This window comes from Salmo salar, chromosome 08 (genome assembly GCF_965601325.2).
Source record: "Salmo salar chromosome 08, fSalSal1, whole genome shotgun sequence".
NCBI lineage: Eukaryota > Metazoa > Chordata > Actinopteri > Salmoniformes > Salmonidae > Salmo > Salmo salar.
The window spans coordinates 27996405-28014740 of record NC_138298.1 but is presented as its reverse complement, the minus strand read 5'-3'; the positions used below and the strand labels follow the sequence as shown (position 1 = coordinate 28014740).

General features: G+C 39.3%; 1 protein-coding gene across 1 annotated transcript; it reads left to right on the top strand.

The window, feature by feature from the left end:
- Nucleotides 1–7327: 7327 nt before the first annotated feature.
- LOC106610455 (GTPase IMAP family member 9) lies at nt 7328–17868 on the top strand. The gene is made up of 3 exons (XM_014209833.3): nt 7328–7419; nt 16296–16370; nt 16667–17868. The coding sequence occupies exons 2-3, from the start codon at nt 16364–16366 to the stop codon at nt 17563–17565; spliced, it is 906 nt and encodes a 301-aa protein (XP_014065308.2). The 5' UTR covers nt 7328–7419; nt 16296–16363; the 3' UTR covers nt 17566–17868.
- The last annotated feature ends 468 nt before the right edge of the window (nt 17869–18336 follow it).

The following is an 18336-nucleotide window of genomic DNA, read 5'->3' as shown; positions in this document are numbered from 1 at the left end:
GGGGTGATAGGAGAGACAGGAGGGGTGATAGGAGAGACAGGAGGGGTGATAGGAGAGACAGGAGGGGTGACGGGAGAGACAGGAGGGGTGACAGGAGAGACAGGAGGGGTGATAGGAGAGACAGGAGGGGTGATAGGAGAGACAGGAGGGGTGACAGGAGAGACAGGAGGGGTGATAGGAGAGACGGGAGGGGTGATAGGAGAGACGGGAGGGGTGATAGGAGAGACGGGAGGGGTGATAGGAGAGACAGGAGGGGTGATGGGAGAGACAGGAGGGGTGATAGGAGAGACAGGAGGGGTGATAGGAGAGACAGGAGGGGTGATGGGAGAGACAGGAGGGGTGATAGGAGAGACAGGAGGGGTAATAGGAGAGACAGGAGGGGTGATAGGAGAGACAGGAGGGGTGATAGGAGAGACAGGAGGGGTGATAGGAGAGACAGGAGGGGTGATGGGAGAGACAGGAGGGGTGATGGGAGAGACAGGAGGGGTGATGGGAGAGACAGGAGGGGTGATGGGAGAGACAGGAGGGGTGATGGGAGTGACGGGAGGGGTGATAGGAGAGACAGGAGGGGTGATAGGAGAGACAGGAGGGGTGATAGGAGAGACAGGAGGGGTGATAGGAGAGACAGGAGGGGTGATGGGAGAGATGGGAATGGTGATAGTAGGGGCGGTGGCAGGTACGGGAGATTTAAAATCACATGATTTCATGAGGATATGTTTCCGCAGCGAGTGTATCGCTGGGGGATATGGCCTAAAACTCATATATAGATTTTTTAAATGTTTCTCTAAATTAAAGGTCAAATACACTGCATTAAAAACAGTCAAAAATAAACGAATTAATTCAGAGCTTGTGAAATTAAACCTAGGCTGAATATAGGCCTTCCACAACCATAAGACCCACTAATTATTTAATTATTTGATCTAAATAGTTGTACCTGATTTTTTTGTTGTTGCATTAATCATTCTGGTCTGTCTATACAAATTCCCTTTTTGTAACAAATTTAACCAGAACCATGCATTACGCACATTCATTAATAATGTAGAAAGCATTATGGGAAATTAACACCGGGTCTCATAAACAATCTCTCAAGCACAAGCCCACGTGCTAGTGAGTAGCCAGCAAATATTTATATTTCAAGTTTAGCCAACTTGGATGTAAGTATAATTTCACAAGCTCAGAATTCAGTTAACAAGGCAAAACAGTTTAATTGTTATGAACACACCCTTCTGTCCATCTCCAACTGTTTGAACAGCAGACTAACAGACTATAACAATCTTTATTTGAGTAAAATGCTGCTAGTGATACGTGGTACCGTAATGCGCACGACAAACTGAGCATTCATTTTCCAGAATGAATGTTCATTGGTACATCTGTTTTAGTAGTGTCAGCTCTGCTCGAAATTTGAGGAGTCGAGAAAAAAAAAGAATTTTACCTTTTATTTAACTAGGCAAGTCAGTTAAAAACGAATTCTTATTTACAATGACGGCCTACACCGGCCAAATCAGAACAATTCTGGGCCAATTGTGCGCCGCCCGATGGGACTCCAAATCACTACCGGTTTTGATACAGCCCAGGATTGAACCAGGGTCTGTAGTGACACCTCTATCACTGTGATGCAGTGCCTTAGACTGCTGTGCCACTCTGGAGCCCCAGGGTATGGTTCGAAAGGTTCACTTTTCCTCTATTGCAGTACAATAATGTCTCCATGTGTTTCAAGTGTCCATAAGACCGATTATTTTGGACCAAAACTCAAATGCAAATTGCGAGTTGAAACCGTTTGTCAGAGGAAGAAGTGATCTCTCATCTTTGTTGTTGTGACTGGTAGCTGGAGGGACTTGGGAGAAAGAGGCGAAGTGAGAGGTTTCACTCTCGCCAAAATCTGTCCAAAATAAGCCCAGTGCGTTTCTTTTTAACCTTGTCGCATGCCTTCCTGCCTTTGAGACAACAACTCCTATTTTTAGGGTGGAGACATGAGCATCTCGTTCATTGTATACAGATCTCTGGTGTAAATGGGAAGGTGTGGATGGCTGAGCTCATGCAGAGGTTTCTCTCACACCCCCTCTCCCTTGATTTAGCTAGCTAACTAGCATAATTCGCTGTAAACTGGTCGAGATGGCTTGTTCACATTGGTGTGCAGTTGTAACTTGCTTGTATAGCTAAATAACAAACAAACAAATAGATGCACTGTCAATCAAAGACGCAGTGCCCAAGTCTCATCACATCAATCCTCAGCACTTGGAAAATCATATCAAGCAAAGGGTTTTACGCATGCTCAGTTCTTGGGTCTTGAGCACTGCACGAATGAACGTTTTGAAATGGAAGTTACGGAACTCCCTCGTGTGCTTCTGTCATGGGGAAAAGTCCTCAATTAAACTGACATTAAATGTGGAGAATGATACATTTGCTGGTCATCAATTAGCCTTTTAATTGCTATTCCTATGTAACCAACCATTTTATACAATAAATATGTGGAAATTACGATATCACTGGAGTCATTGCAAATCAATTTGTGCCGCTTGTGTAGCCTACCTGGAGCTGGCAAATGGATTGAATAAATAGCCTATAACTTCAGTTTATTGTTGTTGTTGTTGTAGCCTTGTGTTATTATGCAATTATTAATGGCCATGTTTAGTTAATGAAATTGGAAGTTATCAACTGTGATCATGGTAACAATTCTATCGGAATTGCATTAGATTGAAGGTAAATCAGTCAGATTAGGCTACACATAAAAACAAATATACACTGGCTGTTGTTAAAAAGCATAGGTGTCATAATTGTCAAATGGAGTAGACCAAGGCGCAGCGTGTTTAGTGCTCATCTCGAAGTTTAATGAAGAACTAGAACACTTTACAAAAAGAAACAAAATGACAGCCAACAGTTCCGTCAGGTTACAAACTACTAAACGGAAAACAACCACCCACCAAAATCCCATGAAAAACAGGCTGCCTAAGTATGGCTTCCAATCAGAGACAACGAAAAACACCTGCCTCTGATTGGAAACCATACCTCATACTAAGGTCAGAATGTGACAATAGGCCTATTCAGTTCATTTCCATATTTGTTTTAGTGATTTCGACCCCACCCTCCGTTGCCTATTCCAGCAGGCTATTGGACAACGGAAGCACCTCGAAATCGCCTCGCCTTGCCTCGCTGAATAAATTAGTCTGTCAATTTGAACTAAGCAAGTGTCACGTCCTGACCAGTAATAGGGGTTATTTGTTATTATAGTTTGGTCAGGACGTGGCAGAGGGTATTTGTTTTATGTGGTTCGGGGTGGTTGTGTGTTAAGAAGGGTGTTTGATTTATTATTTCCGGGTTTTGGGCAATGTTCTATGTTTTTGTATTTCTATGTTCTTTCTAGTATTAGTATTTCTATGTTTAGGTAATGGGGGGGTTGGACTCTCAATTGGAGGCAGGTGTTGTCTAGTTGCCTCTGATTGAGAGTCCTATATATTAGGATTGTGTTTGTTTAGTGTTTTGTGGGAGATTGTGCTGTGTATAGCTTTGTGCCTTACCGGCCTGTTAGTCGTCGTTGTGTTTTTTGTTGTGTACGTGTTTATTTTGGTTCACCTTCTTTGTCCAATTTAATAAAAGAAGATGAGTGCACATTTCCCCGCTGCGTCTTGGTCCACTCTAACCTACGACAACCGTGACAGCAAGCTGCTAAATCGTTCATTTTACATCTTGCCTAGACTACTGTAGGCTATCTGAAATTAGATGTGGGCCTATCAAGGGCTGTAGGCTACCTGCATCTAGCTAACCAAACCATGGAAAAGTTGAGTTATAACCATAAACCCAGCCAATGGCTATTGAAATGACAAGTCAATCTCGCAAAAAGGCCACTTATAACGGTTTGTAGGCTTAATAACATCTGGCACATAATAACGGCACAATTGCCATTTAATAATTAAAAATGAAATAAGGGCAAATAATTTTTCTCTTACAACATATTAACAATCCTTTATTAGTCACATCTGCTCGCAATAATTATTACATTTGATGGAAAATCAAATTTTGTTTCTTAGGTCGTTAGAAGTTAAGTCGAGAGTTCTTCTTAATTCGCACGATGACGTTATAGAAAAATGGTTTATTGGCTAAATGTGGCAACTCCTCTCTAGCTGCAAAAACTACTCTTTGGGCTACTTTTCAGGCCTTGTTGGCACATTTTGAAATGTCATTGGGCTAGAAATGTAGGCTTGTCCTGGCAACCCTGACTGTGTATGTGTTCCTTTCAGAGGGTGAATGGACAAGACAAAATATTTAAGTGCCTTTGAAAGGGGTTTGTGTCAAGAACTGCAACGCTGCTGGGTTTTTCATGCTCAACAATTTCCCATGTGTATCAAGAATGATCCACCACCCAAAGGACATCCAGCCAACTTGACACAGCTGTGGGACGCATTGTAGTCAACATGGGCCAGCAGGTGTTCCTAATGTTTGTTAAACTCAGTGTATGTAGACCTACATGCAATATGACAATTCTAATTTAAAGGTTTTATATGAAACAAGAGGTCACGGAGAAGGAAACCCTTCACCAGGCACCATAGTATTGTTTTTCATTTGATCAACAACAACAAAAAAATGCACAATATGAATTTAAAACCAACAGTTTGCAAAGTACTTTAGAACATTCTGGACGTTGAACGTTCTGAAACAGTGGCATGCTGTTACTGGGAATAACCTGATGTAGCAAGCGTAACAGAAACACCTGAGCGGGATGCCCCACTTCCTGGTCTTGAGGAGAAGAATAAAAAACGGATGGGGTTCTATTCTGCACTGTTCAACCAATCCAGTACATGTGGAGGAGGAGATAAGATGGAGTGTCACAATGAGGGGATTCGATTAATGGATGAACTGGGTTTAGTAAAACAGGGGCTGCCTTGCCAGGGTGAGCTGGGTGCCACGGTCAAAGCCGACGGTGAAGTCGGCTGAAAACAAAAGTGACGAATGTCAAGCAAGCGCAGTAATAAGTTGTGAAGACACTGAATCCAAAGTGTTTTATTTAAGTAATAAGGCATGAGGGGGTGTGGTATATGGCCAATATACCACGGCACCCAGCTAAAGCTAACTCTCTCCTCTGCTCTCATCCTTCTAGACCTCTCTGCTGCCTTTGATACTGTGAACCATCAGATCCTCCTCTCCACCCTCTCCGAGTTCGGCATCTCTGGCGCGGCTCACTCTTGGATTGCGTCCTACCTGACAGGTCGCTCCTACCAGGTGGCGTGGCGAGAATCCGTCTCCGCACTACGTGCTCTCACCACAGGTGTCCCCCAGGGCTCAGTTCTAGGCCCTCTCCTATTCTCGCTATACACCAAGTCACTTGGCTCTGTCATATCCTCACATGGTCTCTCCTATCATTGCTACGCAGACGACACACAATTAATCTTCTCCTTTCCCCCTTCTGTTAACCAGGTGGCGAATCGCATCTCTGCATGTCTGGCAGACATATCAGTGTGGATGACGGATCATCACCTCAAGCTGAACCTCGGCAAGACGGAACTGCTCTTCCTCCCGGGGAAGGACTGCCCGTTCCATGATCTCGCCATCACGGTTGACAACTCCATTGTGTCCTCCTCCCAGAGTGCTAAGAGCCTTGGCGTGACCCTGGACAACACCCTGTCGTTCTCCGCTAACATCAAGGCGGTGACCCGATCCTGTAGGTTCATCCTCTACAACATTCGCAGAGTACGACCCTGCCTTACACCGGAAGCGGCGCAGGTCCTAATCCAGGCACTTGTCATCTCCCGTCTGGATTACTGCAACTCGCTGTTGGCAGGGCTCCCTGCCTGTGCCATTAAATCCCTACAACTCAACCAGAACGCCGCAGCCCGTCTGGTGTTCAACCTTCCCAAGTTCTCTCATGTCACCCCGCTCCTCCGCACACTCCACTGGCTTCCAGTTGAAGCTCGCATCTGCTACAAGACCATGGTGCTTGCCTACGGAGCTGTGAGGGGAACCTCCGTACCTTCAGGCTCTGATCAGTCCCTACACCCAAACAAGGGCACTGCGTTCATCCACCTCTGGCCTGCTGGCCCCCCTACCTCTGCGGAAGCACAGTTCCCGCTCAGCCCAGTCAAAACTGTTCGCTGCTTTGGTACACCAATGGTGGAACAAGCTCCCTCACGACGCCAGGACAGCGGAGTCAATCACCACCTTCCGGAGACACCTGAAACCCCACCTCTTTAAGGAATACCTGGGATAGGATAAAGTAATCCTTCTAAACCCCCCCCCCCCCCCCCCCAAAAAAAAAAGATATATAGATGTACTATTGTAAAGTGGTTGTTCCACTGGATATCATAAGGTGAATGCACCAATCTGTAAGTCGCTCTGTAAAATTTATATATTTTTTTTACCCCAGACAAAACTCTTGTGAAATTATGATTGTATGTAAGGGACTGCATACCAAACTAAAATGCCTTGTACCATTACATGTGATATTTAAAGCATTTTCAGTCACAGAATAAGTAAGGTCAGGCTACGTAAGACATGTAATACTATCAATACAGCTCCCATTCCCTCCTCGGGAGCATGATGAATGATGAATGGCTAAGCATAAATTGTTCATATTAATTTCATAATTACTTCATGGCACTGTAAATTAAAATGACACTAAAAATACCACTTGACATTGTTGAATCCATTAGGTACTGTAAAATGAACAGTAAACAATGGCTGCTAAATTTCCTAAATATTGTATTGATGCTGTAAAAATATTGCTTTCGTGATTTGTGTACTTTCTTCATAAAAAAATACACAGTATATATAAAAAATGTATTCAACACTTTATTCAACTTTTGCACTGTTACACTTTAATAATTTCCAGTCCAGTGTCTTTCTGTGCAAACCCAACCCATAGTAAATGGCAGCTTTAAAAGACACATTACTGCAATGTGAAGTCCAAACCATAGACTCTAAACATTTAGAGTAATTCTATGCTTCGAACACACCGACTGTGTTTTGCGCAAAATAGTTTGCAGCATCATCTAGATATGTGTGTAACAAAAGTTCAACATTCACCTTCTGCCATCATTTCTGTCAACCCGTTTACGCATACAGTTTGACGCATACATTCGATCAATCCAACGTATGCACCACTCAGAACGCAACGCAATGCTGAAAGGCAAACGCAGCGTTCCATTGGAAATGAATGTACTTCTGGTGTACCAAAACGCAAAACACAGTCGGTGTGTTCGAAGCGATAACCTACAATCGAATTAACATAATTTAAAAAATCCACATCAAAATCAGTCTGTTTATGCTAGAGAGATTTTTTTTTTTTTCCTGGGCTGCACCATGATTTACAAGAAATCACCTGACTAGAAAGCAACAACTTTCTTACGCCCCACATTGCTATAAAACGTCGGCTGCATCTCCAATTGTAGACATACGACTCTAGATACCCAGCTCAACAGGCAGGCAAAGGTAAGGACGTCTATAAAGTTACTAATACAAGACATAAGCCTGAACCACATTCTTTTTGCATGTTTTGATGCAACAAATGGGTGTTCTTGCCAAATGGACATTAACAAAATGAAGTATGACTAAGTTTATTATCTGTGAAACGTTATATTTTACAACAATTCATTTTATACAAATCCTTCTATAATAGGTTTATTGTAACGATAGAGTAACTAATGAATACATGTAATTTGTAAATGAATGCATTATTATGTCAGCATTATGATGTAGGCATTATGATGTAGGCGTTATGCACATTCCTAATACGGGACGAATATGGACGTATTACACATACTGCACTTCAATTGATTTCTGACAATGAATTATATAATTTTTCTGCCTGCACTATAAAAGCTCTCTTAGCTTTTTTGAAGCTAGAATCCTTAATTGAAACAATTACAAAGCGTCCTCCTCACCCCTGATGCTAAAAAGCTAAGGGATTAAGCTGGAGAAATGTAAGCACTCTCAAATTCATAGACTGAGAAATGAATGGATGAACTGAGATTTAGGGTGGATTGCACCAACATGGATTAACTCTTAAACTGAGTTAAATAAAGCTTTATATATTCATATTGTTGCACCAAATTTTAAACCTAGTTTTAAATTACTCCTAATGGTAATCGTTCTTCTAAACTAAGTTTAAGTTTTACTTTTAACTAAGATCACATTTTATCTTGTTGCGCCATTGTTTTTAAATCAAATGTAAATGTAGTTTAGGGTTTAAATCTAAACTGGTTGAGGTTGAAGTTAATCAAATGTCAGTGTAAGTGTTGTATTTTTCGTGTGATAAGGTTTTTTGCTCATGTGGCCTCATGTAATGTCAACTAGCCAGCTAACTAATTTGACAAAATTATTTATTTCATCAGCCTGAACTGAAAACTCACTGGTTTGATACTGGTTTGTTGCTGGTTTGTTTCCATAGAAATATAATTTGAACATATTGCTATAGTGAATGCATTCTTGTTTTTATTTATTTAACAAGGCAAGTCAGTTAAGAACAAACTCTTATTTTCAACGACGGTCTAGGAACAGTGGGTTAACTGCCTTGTTCAGGGGCAGAACGAAAGATTTTTTACCTTGTCAGCTCGGGGATTCGATCTTGCAACCTTTCAGTTACTAGTCCACCTACTAGACTACCTGTCACCCCATTTTTAGGCTACCTGCTACTACTTCATAGTTTAGTTATTTAACCTTAGATTAAGTCATCCAGGTTTAAAAATAAGTGGTGCAACACCTCTGATTTATTATAAACCTAGATGTAACATTTCTAGATTTTGTCTAATCTAAAATGATTATATGTCCATTGCGCTGCCGGTTCACCAGCATGAACGAAATCGCAAACAGCTTTTTTTGTTCCAGCCCTGTTGTCTGCTAAAGATGATAATCCGTTTCCATCTGCCAATTAATGAGCAGTATCAAGACGACTTGTCCCCAGAGCTTCATATACAGTTAATCTATTTCCCTAAGGTGTTGAGGCCGGCAACAAAGGAGAATGAGAGCCTCAATTAAAGATGTTACAGAACTGCTGTATTTGAAGCACAACTCCCTTCTTCCCAGTTTCCCTGACGTTGCAAACGCAATATAGCTGTATTTAACATCCATGTAAGTGTTGCTTCTGCGGAGAGATCTTTGTCTAAACTACAACTCAGAAAGAACTACATAAGAAGCACAATGTCTCAGGAAATATTGTCTGGGTTGGCAATACTCAGTATAGAAAACAGTCAGGTCTGCAACCTGGACCTACAGGCGGCGGTGAAATACATTTGCACACAAAATACGGAAACACAACAAACGAGGACTTCAGGACACCAGGGGAGTCTTTCAAATTAGATTTAATTGGATTTAATTTACCTTGAATATTGCAGCCCATTTGTGAGTTCAGCATTACATAGTGGCTGAATTTATCCTCAAGCCGACTAGTTTTTACCTCACAGTGTTAGGCTGTTTGATGTGTCATTGTCATAAAATGTTTATAAATAGCAGCTAAATATGGAATACAGTTATAGATGGTGCACTGCATAATGAAACAATCCCTAGTAAGATAGTGTTTGAGGGTGTATTATTTGGCACTAATAGACTGGTTTTACGCACAACTTTCGATCCAAGCTGGAAGAGAGGGTAATGTCATGAAGGTTCAGGTGGCCTATGCAGACAGTTGTATTCTCAAGAAAATAAACAATCGATTAGCTGATTAGTATGCTGTTGCATTGGACATTTATTTAATAATCTGCTATGTTTGAATGACCAACTTTAATTACTGAATAAGTATTTACATTATTGTCAGCAGTCTAACAATGGCAGCATTGTTAAACCGTGTTTAGCTTTGTGAAATGTTAGGCTTAACATGAAAAAATTACAACCAAATAGGCCTAACAATAAACATGTATCTATTAGCTAAAGCAAAGCTAAGCCCTGGCACCACCGAAAGCCTTCGTCGATTTGATAGGCATGTTGAAATGTAAGAACCATGGACGATGGTCAGTAGTCTATAATTCATTGAATGTGAGGTTGGGCTGGTGTCGCCTACTGGTTAAATTCGTGTATTTTCGCACGAATTAAGTAGCACATAAATTCGTATATTTCCAAACGTTTGAACCACACAAAAATGCACGAAATCTGCTGAAATACATTTTGTACATATATGCGCGAATTGAAGGTGAGATTGGGCTGATAATTCAATGACGAGTTCCAGGAAGATGGCGGCGAGTGCAGACGAGATTTTAGCTTGTTCTGAGTAACCTTCATTTTTATCCCTCTCAAACTTACTTCAATGTAACAAAAAAATGGCTTATAGTAAACACAATAAAGAACAACGCTTAGTTGACCGCTAATTTGATCTGAAACTTGGAAAAATTGAAGAAAGAAATGTGCGAAAGAGCAAAGGGAGGAGAAGCCAGTTGCTAGCTGACCACTCATACATCGGAGAAAAACTGCCACCTGACTCCTCAGGAGAAGACATGGAGGAATCTGGACATTAGGTTGATTCTGAGAAAAAGACACAGAAAGAATTGTCTTTGGGCGAACTCCAGGTCAACATAATCGATGCTGTCTCTGCAAGGATAAACGAAAGAGCCGATGGTCTGGTGAAAATGATACGCGAAAACACATCAAAAATCAGCAAACAGAACGTTCTAGTTTTGAATTGTGGTGTTATGGTTTACAAGTTAAGACTTCTGTTAATACATATATATGAAGCAACTTTTTATAGAGAGGGTAGAGTTGAGATTGCATAGTATTTTTCTTTCTGTTCTATATGGACTTGAAGTTTATGTCCATCAATGCCAGGGGGATAGGAAACCCCTGGCATTTTGTAAGGACTGCAACGCAGATCTTGTATTCGTTCAAGAAACACATTCATGCAAAGAGGACTATAATTATTGGAAAAATCAGTGGGGCAGTGTCATTTTTTTGGCCCACGGGACTAATCATTCAACTGAGGTTGCACTTTTAGCACACAATTTCAAAGGCAAATTTTTGTTTACTCAAATGGACACCAATGGACATGTAATGGACAGATTATTTGTGTTGTGTAATGTATACGGATACTGTTCTAGTCCTCCAAATAACTTACTTCTAGAGGAAATTGAGGAAATTCTTAAAAGTCTTCTGAGAAAATATCCATCCAGTCAGATTATAGTTGGTGGAGATTGTAATATGGTTTATTCTAATGAGATTGATAGATTGCCTCATAGGCCTAACATTGGTGTGAACAAGTTGGTGAATTTCTGCCAAAGCCTGGACTTAATTGACATATCGAGAGTTAAAAACCCTGGAGAGAAACAGTAGACATGGAGTAATAGAGATCGTTCTCTACAATCAAGAATTGACTTGTGGGTGATAACCTCTAGTCTTGAGCCCAACACAGTAGAGGTCAAAGTACTGCCTGCGGATCATAAAGTCATATGGCTGACTGTAAGAATGTGCAGTAATGATGGTAATAAATACTCTGGTGGTTATTGGAAATTAAATAAGTCATTGTTATTGCATGATGATTTAAAAAATTGGATTAAGAATCTAATTTATGTTTACTGGATTTTCGATTAGCATTGGCTATTGTGAGGCAGTTATCCAAAATCTCAGATTTGGTATTAAATCTTTCCAAATGTGAGGTGTTGGTTCTGAAAGGAGCTGTCAATCCAGCAGATTGTAACATCTCTGAAAAAGATACTGTAACCTACATCGGTGTAAAGATCACCACAAATCTTAAGGCTGTGAATGTTCTTAATTTGAACCCTGTAACTGAATCTGTAAAAAAATATATATATCCTCATGGTTAGGGAGGGATTTAAGTCTTCAAGGAAGGGTGCTTTTATCCAAAGCTGAGTGGCTATATTGTACATCCTATCTCTTTTCCTCTATTGACATTCCCAAATCCACTTGCTGGACCTTAGATAGGCTATTGTACAACTTCATATGGAAAAACAAGCCACATGAAATAAAAATAGATGTTATCACCAACAGGGATTGTGATGGCGGTCTAATGTCTTAGACTTCACTCTCTTCAATCAGATATCAAAAATCAACTCGGTACATAAAGGTACATAAAAAATCCTCACAGTTTCTGGAATATTATACCTCATTTTGTTTTTCAGAAGCTCGGAGTGCTTAATTTTTTTACTACAATGTCCATATATTGTGGGTAAACTTCCTGTGAAATTGGCGGCTTTTCACCAGCGGGCTTTAATGTGCTGGGCTTTGCTCTATAAACACAACTTTTCACCTCAAATGTTTTATATGGAATAATGGGTCGATATTACATAGAAACAAGATGTTATTTTACCGTAACTGGTTGTCAAAAAACATTGTCCTTGTCTGCCAATTAGTTAGTATTAGTGGGAATCTATTTACGTTTCAAGCAAGGAATATGACACGTTTATTAAAGCTATACCTAGTGGGATAAAATCTTTACTTCAGAATAATGCATATCTTGGAATATCTCCTATTGTAAGCGATATCCAGGTGAATAGCATACGTTTACTAGATAAGAAATTCAACAATCGTTTATTAAGGGATATTTTCTACAGGAAGTCTATTCCCTCTGCGATATTTTGTTTGGCTTCATCGTTTGATGTAAACTGGCGCCGTGCTTGGCTCACTGCACACACATTTATGATGACCAATAAAGTAAAGGAGATCTCCCTTAAGATTATCCATAGATTCTATCCGTGTAATAGTTTGATTTCTAAAAACATACTTGATGTTTTACCAGTGAATGCAGTTTTTGTGAACTAGAAACTGAATCTATTGAACACTTATTCTGTCATTGTTTATATAGGGAAGTGTTCTGGACTGATGTAAAACTATATCTTGGCCACAAAATGCATACAACCATTGAAATGTCTAAGTTAGACATATTATTTTACTACACTGATTCCACAATTGAACGCGAGTATGTCATACATCTCTTTATTTTAATAGGACAATTTTTCATACACAAATCAGGGGAGACTGTGTGAATCCGGCCTTTATGGTTGAATTGCTGCGAAGAAACCACTGCTAAAGGACACCAATAATAAGAAGAGACTTGCTTGGGCCAAGAAACACAAGTAATGGACATTAGACCGTTGGAAATCTGTCCTTTGGTCTGATGAGTCCATATTTGAGATTTTTGGTTCCACCGCCTTCTCTTTGTGAGAGGCAGAGTAGTTGAACGGATGAAGAAAAAGCCCCTTTTCTTATTTTTTTTCATCTGATTTAGAAAACTATTTAGAGTCATTAAAACGTATACAAAACAAAATGTCCCCCCAAAAAATGTCGCTACATGTCTGTACTTGAATTTATATAATGTGGATTTGTAATTATATATTTCTTTCTCTTATTTCTTTGTGGAATCCCTCTGGCTATTCTGTTTATGTTTTGCATGTTACTGTTTAATTATTAATATTTATTTTTTTATTCCATGATTAGATTTTTTTTATAGGTGGGGGCAAAGAAACTGCCTCATGCCAGTGTCCGAGGCCTAGGGGAATAAAAAACCTGTTATAAATCAGATACAAACATGGCATAATGCAGTGCAGGGCCGGCATTTGTCAGTTGGACAGGCATTTGATTTCCATAGGTTGCACTTTTTTTTCCACGGGACCTCCTATGTCTTTACAATTTTTTTCATCGTAAAGACATGTCATGTAACTGTAAAAAATGTATTACATTTTAATGTGGCATGAACACAACCAGTCATGATGTTGTTTTCATCTGATTTTTAAACAAATCACTTGAAAAAGTAGGTTACCTTCACACGTTCGTCCAAAATAATTCCATCCGAACAATGGACTGTAAACTGAAAACTTTTTAAATTCGCAAGCGGCTGAATCTGGCTCACCTGAGAAAACATCCAGTACATTCAGTAAATGTTCAGTAAATTCACAATATTTGTTCTTATATCATTAACACATAGCTCTAAGTATAAGCAAGTGCAGGCAAACGAGCTGCGACGAGGTAGGCCTATTGATTCAGCACTTTCAAAATGTACAGAGACAGATTCAGATATGTTAGTTCAGATACGTTCAGCAAGATGTTAAGTTAACTTTACTCTTCCTTAAGTCACCATACAGAGAGAGAGAGAGATGCGTTTAGGCTACCATTTTAAGTATTTTATTAGGCCTATGTGGACTAAAAAGGAAGGGAAATGCAACCACGAGGATCCACTTTGTGCAAACAAAACGAATATTGCAATATCAACCGGAATTACATGTTTATATCACTGAACATTTTGTTGAAAAAAAAAATGTGAACGGGAAGAGACTCACTGGCAAACATAGTTACAGACTCAACAACATTATATTGTATCCCCTCCTCGTGGAGAAAAGCACATGAGGTAATTATAATCTACAAAGTAAGCAAAAAAAAGAAAATGTAATGTATCATTCCAACATTGCCTAAAATGATGAATAAGACACTAATGCGATAGACCTATATATGCAATATAACAATGGAGATGTACAAACTATGGCATAAGGGAACGATGAGCAGATAAGAGGCAAGCCATAATTTCAATTAAGACTGATGTCAATATGCCTATTTGTTCAGCACTTTTAAATAGCAACAGAATTCAGAACATGGGCCGTTCTTACAGTATTCTACCTGTAAACCAAGTCAGAACCATAGGATAAGTAAGGGGGCCAAATAAGCAGAAAATGAAAGAGCTCTTACAAAATTCAATGATGTCATTTCCCTAAAACATGTGCACCACCAAGTCAGAACAGTATAGGCTAAGTTCTAGAATGAGCTCTTGGAGAAGAGATCCTTCCTCAGATCATTGACACAATCTAGGCTGGTTGTCTTGTCATAGAGAACACAGATGGATCTCTCAAACAATGTAAAAGTGGATGAATTCAGATCAAGTGGTTGAAATGGATCAGCTGCCATGGACACGAAGGCATCAGTCACTTCTGGAAATGATTTCCATGCACTCCAAGCTGTCTTTTTGCCCATTCAATGAAACTGAGGTTGCATCACAACCTGTGAATGTGTTGAAGCCTGACAAAGCCAAACTCTTGTGCATTCTAAGCTTCTCAACGATGGTGTTTATGCAAATCTCCTGGTATTTTTTCCCCATACCAAAAGAAACACACAGTTTTATGGTTGAATAATCCTTGGTAAGATAGTAGAACAGACCAGCAAGGAGGACAATGATGTCTGTATCCACTGTTGGAAATATAATGGTCTTTGCACCCTTTTGAAAGGCATCTTTGAGATGAACAGAGGTGGAAAATGTATCCAATTGTCATACTTGAGTAAAAGTAAAGATACCTTACTAAAAAATGACTCAAGTAAAAGTGAAAGTCACCCATTAAATACTACTTGAGTAAAAGTCTAGAAGTTTTTGGTTTTAGTTATACTTAAGTATCAAAAGTAAAAATAAAATTACAAATAATTTGCGATTCCTCATATTAAGCAAACCCGTTGGCGCCATATTCTTTTTTTAAAATTTATTTACGGAAAGCCAGGGGCTATCTCCAACGCGCAGACATAATTTACAAACAAAGCATGTGTGTTTAGTGAGTCCGCCAGATCAGAGGCAGTAAGGATGACCAGTAAAGATGATAAGTGTGTGAATTAGACCCTTTTCCTGTCCTGCTAAGCATTCAAAATGTAATGAGTACTTTTGGGTGTCAGGGAAAATAACATGGAGTACAAAGTCAATTATTTTCTTTAGAAATGTAGTGAAGTAAAAGTACAAGTTATCAAAAATACAAATAGTAAAGTATGGATACCCCCAAAAACGACTTAAGTAGTAATTTAAAATATTTTTTACTTAAGTACTTTACACCACGCTCTTGTGTGTGCCTCTTCCTGGTCTCATTCCAGCGTTGATGTCAGAGAGCCCTTTGAAACCACAGATTCATCAGTTGTAGCATAGATCTCTTTTCCATCTTCAGATTCATTGGCACACACCTTCTGTATCAACATGTTGAAAAGCTCCAGTTTGTTTTTAGGGTTTCTGAGAAAGTCAGAGAACTTCCATGGAAGTTGGTTGTCTCCCCAACTTGAGAGTCTTTTAGACTATCTTCTTTGTATGTGTCCCACACAATATTGATTCTATTGCATTTTTTTCAACTGGTGCTCTACCCAAGGCAGAACGCCTACTGCTATATTTGCCAAATGTCAAAACTTTGTATGTAGGCAAGGAATGGACAATGACAGGTCCGTCAATGGTGTTTCCTTTATTTTTGGCAGTTACCTGTAGATAACATCATTGTTTATTTTCTTAGAGTTTGTATTTTATACACAAAAAATATCAGTCTAAGAAGCAATGAGAGACTGAAAATGTAGCTTTAGTAGTTGTTCTGTAAGATCACACTTCTCTCTACAAAAACAACATTTTATTTTTCATCCAACAGAGACCCTGATTACTCTGGTTGGAAAGACTGTTCCTTTGAAAAGCTTGACAGCACTCCAAAACCCAAACATGACTGGTGAGTACTTAGTCTACAAGACAGAGATAAATCGGTTTATTTGTTTAATGCGTTTTCACAAAATAATGTTTTATTACATTATTAATACATTTTAATAAAATGAATGTAGTCTTGAAACTTCATTTATAGATAATGCTCTTGTTAATTTGCTTACAGTTAATATTCTATAAACCATCAATGTCTAAGAAGATAGAGACTGATCATATTCAGTAGCTGTTCTGTAAGATGACCAAACAGAAAGAACATCAACATTAGACTTTTTTCTACAGTAACAACATTTCCTTCTTATCCAACAGGAGAAAATAAAGAGGTCCGGATTGTTCTGGTTGGGAAGATTGGCTCTGGGAAGAGCGCAACAGGAAACGCCATCCTGGGGAGAAAAGCGTTTGAATCCAAAATGTCCTCTATTTCTGTGACATCCTCAAGTAAAAAGAAAAGAGGAATGGTGGGAGGGCAACATGTAGCTGTCATCGACACACCTGGCTTGTTTGACACTAAGTTAACACAGGAGGAGGCACTGAAAGAGATCTCACAGTGCCTGCTTTTCTCCGCTCCTGGTCCCCATGTGTTCCTGGTTGTGCTCAAGCTGGGAGGATTCACTGAAGAGCAGCAGAACATTTTGAAGATGATCCAGAAGCTATTTGGTGATGAAGCATCCAAATACACCATGGTTGTCTTCACACATGGAGACCTTCTTGATGATGTAACAATTGAAGACTTCCTGCATGGAAATCCCAAACTGGAAAGTTTCATTGACAAATGTAATGGGGGATATCATGTCTTCAAAAACAAAGATCAGAATCCCTCCCAGGTCACTGAGCTGCTTGAGAAGATAGACAAGATGGTGAAGATGAATGGAGGAAGCCACTACACCACTGAGATGTTCCAGAAGGCTGAGAGAGCGATTGAAGAGGAGAAGAACAGGATCCTGAGAGAGAATGAAGAGAAGATACGCAGAGAGAGGGAAGAACTGAATGCAAAGTTTGAAGGAGTGTGTCTAAGAGAAGAAGTAGAGAAGCTGGGGATCAAACAGGAAAGAGAAGCTAGAAAGAATGCTGAGAATGTAAACCACATAGCCACAGGTGCTGGAATCGGAGCGTCATTGGGAGCATTCGGAGGCCCAATTGGTGTATCAGTTGGTGCAGCAGTGGGAATTACAGTGGGAGCTGCAGTAAATGTATGCAATACTCAATGAGAGTCCGTAGCTAACAGTGCTGTACATTCTACAAGTTGTTTGACTTCATTACTTGATATTGAAAGCTTTCTCTATATACACAGAGTAAACAAAACATTTGGAACATCTTCCTAATATTGAGAACTGATAGAGAAAAAGAGAGTGAAAGTTGGTCTTGCCTTTTTTATCAATGTGGAAATGGTCCTAAAGACACAGGAAGACTGCAAATTTAAATGAGATGTTAGCTAAATCTGTTGCAACGTTTCACTTCTCACTTCTGAGTCCTGTGTTTTGTCGTACATTGTCTCTGTTCAAATAAACTTTAAAAAACAAATAAATATAGGCTACTGTTATTGTATCCTACATTAAGAATGATACTTAGGGGGTTGATGAACAAATATTTAGCTGTTTTTGTTATTATGTTTTACTGATCACAAGAAAAGTTTGTTGTATTGAGTTACATTTTATCAGGAGTTACAGACACCTGAAAAAGATGGGAGGCACTCACTAATGAAGTATTACTTAGATGTATTATTAACACTCGCTAATAAAGTGTTACTTAGATGTATTATTAACACTCGCTAATAAAGTGTTACTTAGATGTATTATTAACACTCACTAATGAAGTATTACTTAGATGTATTATTAACACTCGCTAATAAAGTGTTACTTAGATGTATTATTAACACTCACTAATGAAGTATTACTTAGATGAATTATTAACACTCACTAATAAAGTATTACTTAGATGTATTATTAACACTCACTAATAAATTATTACTTAGATGTATT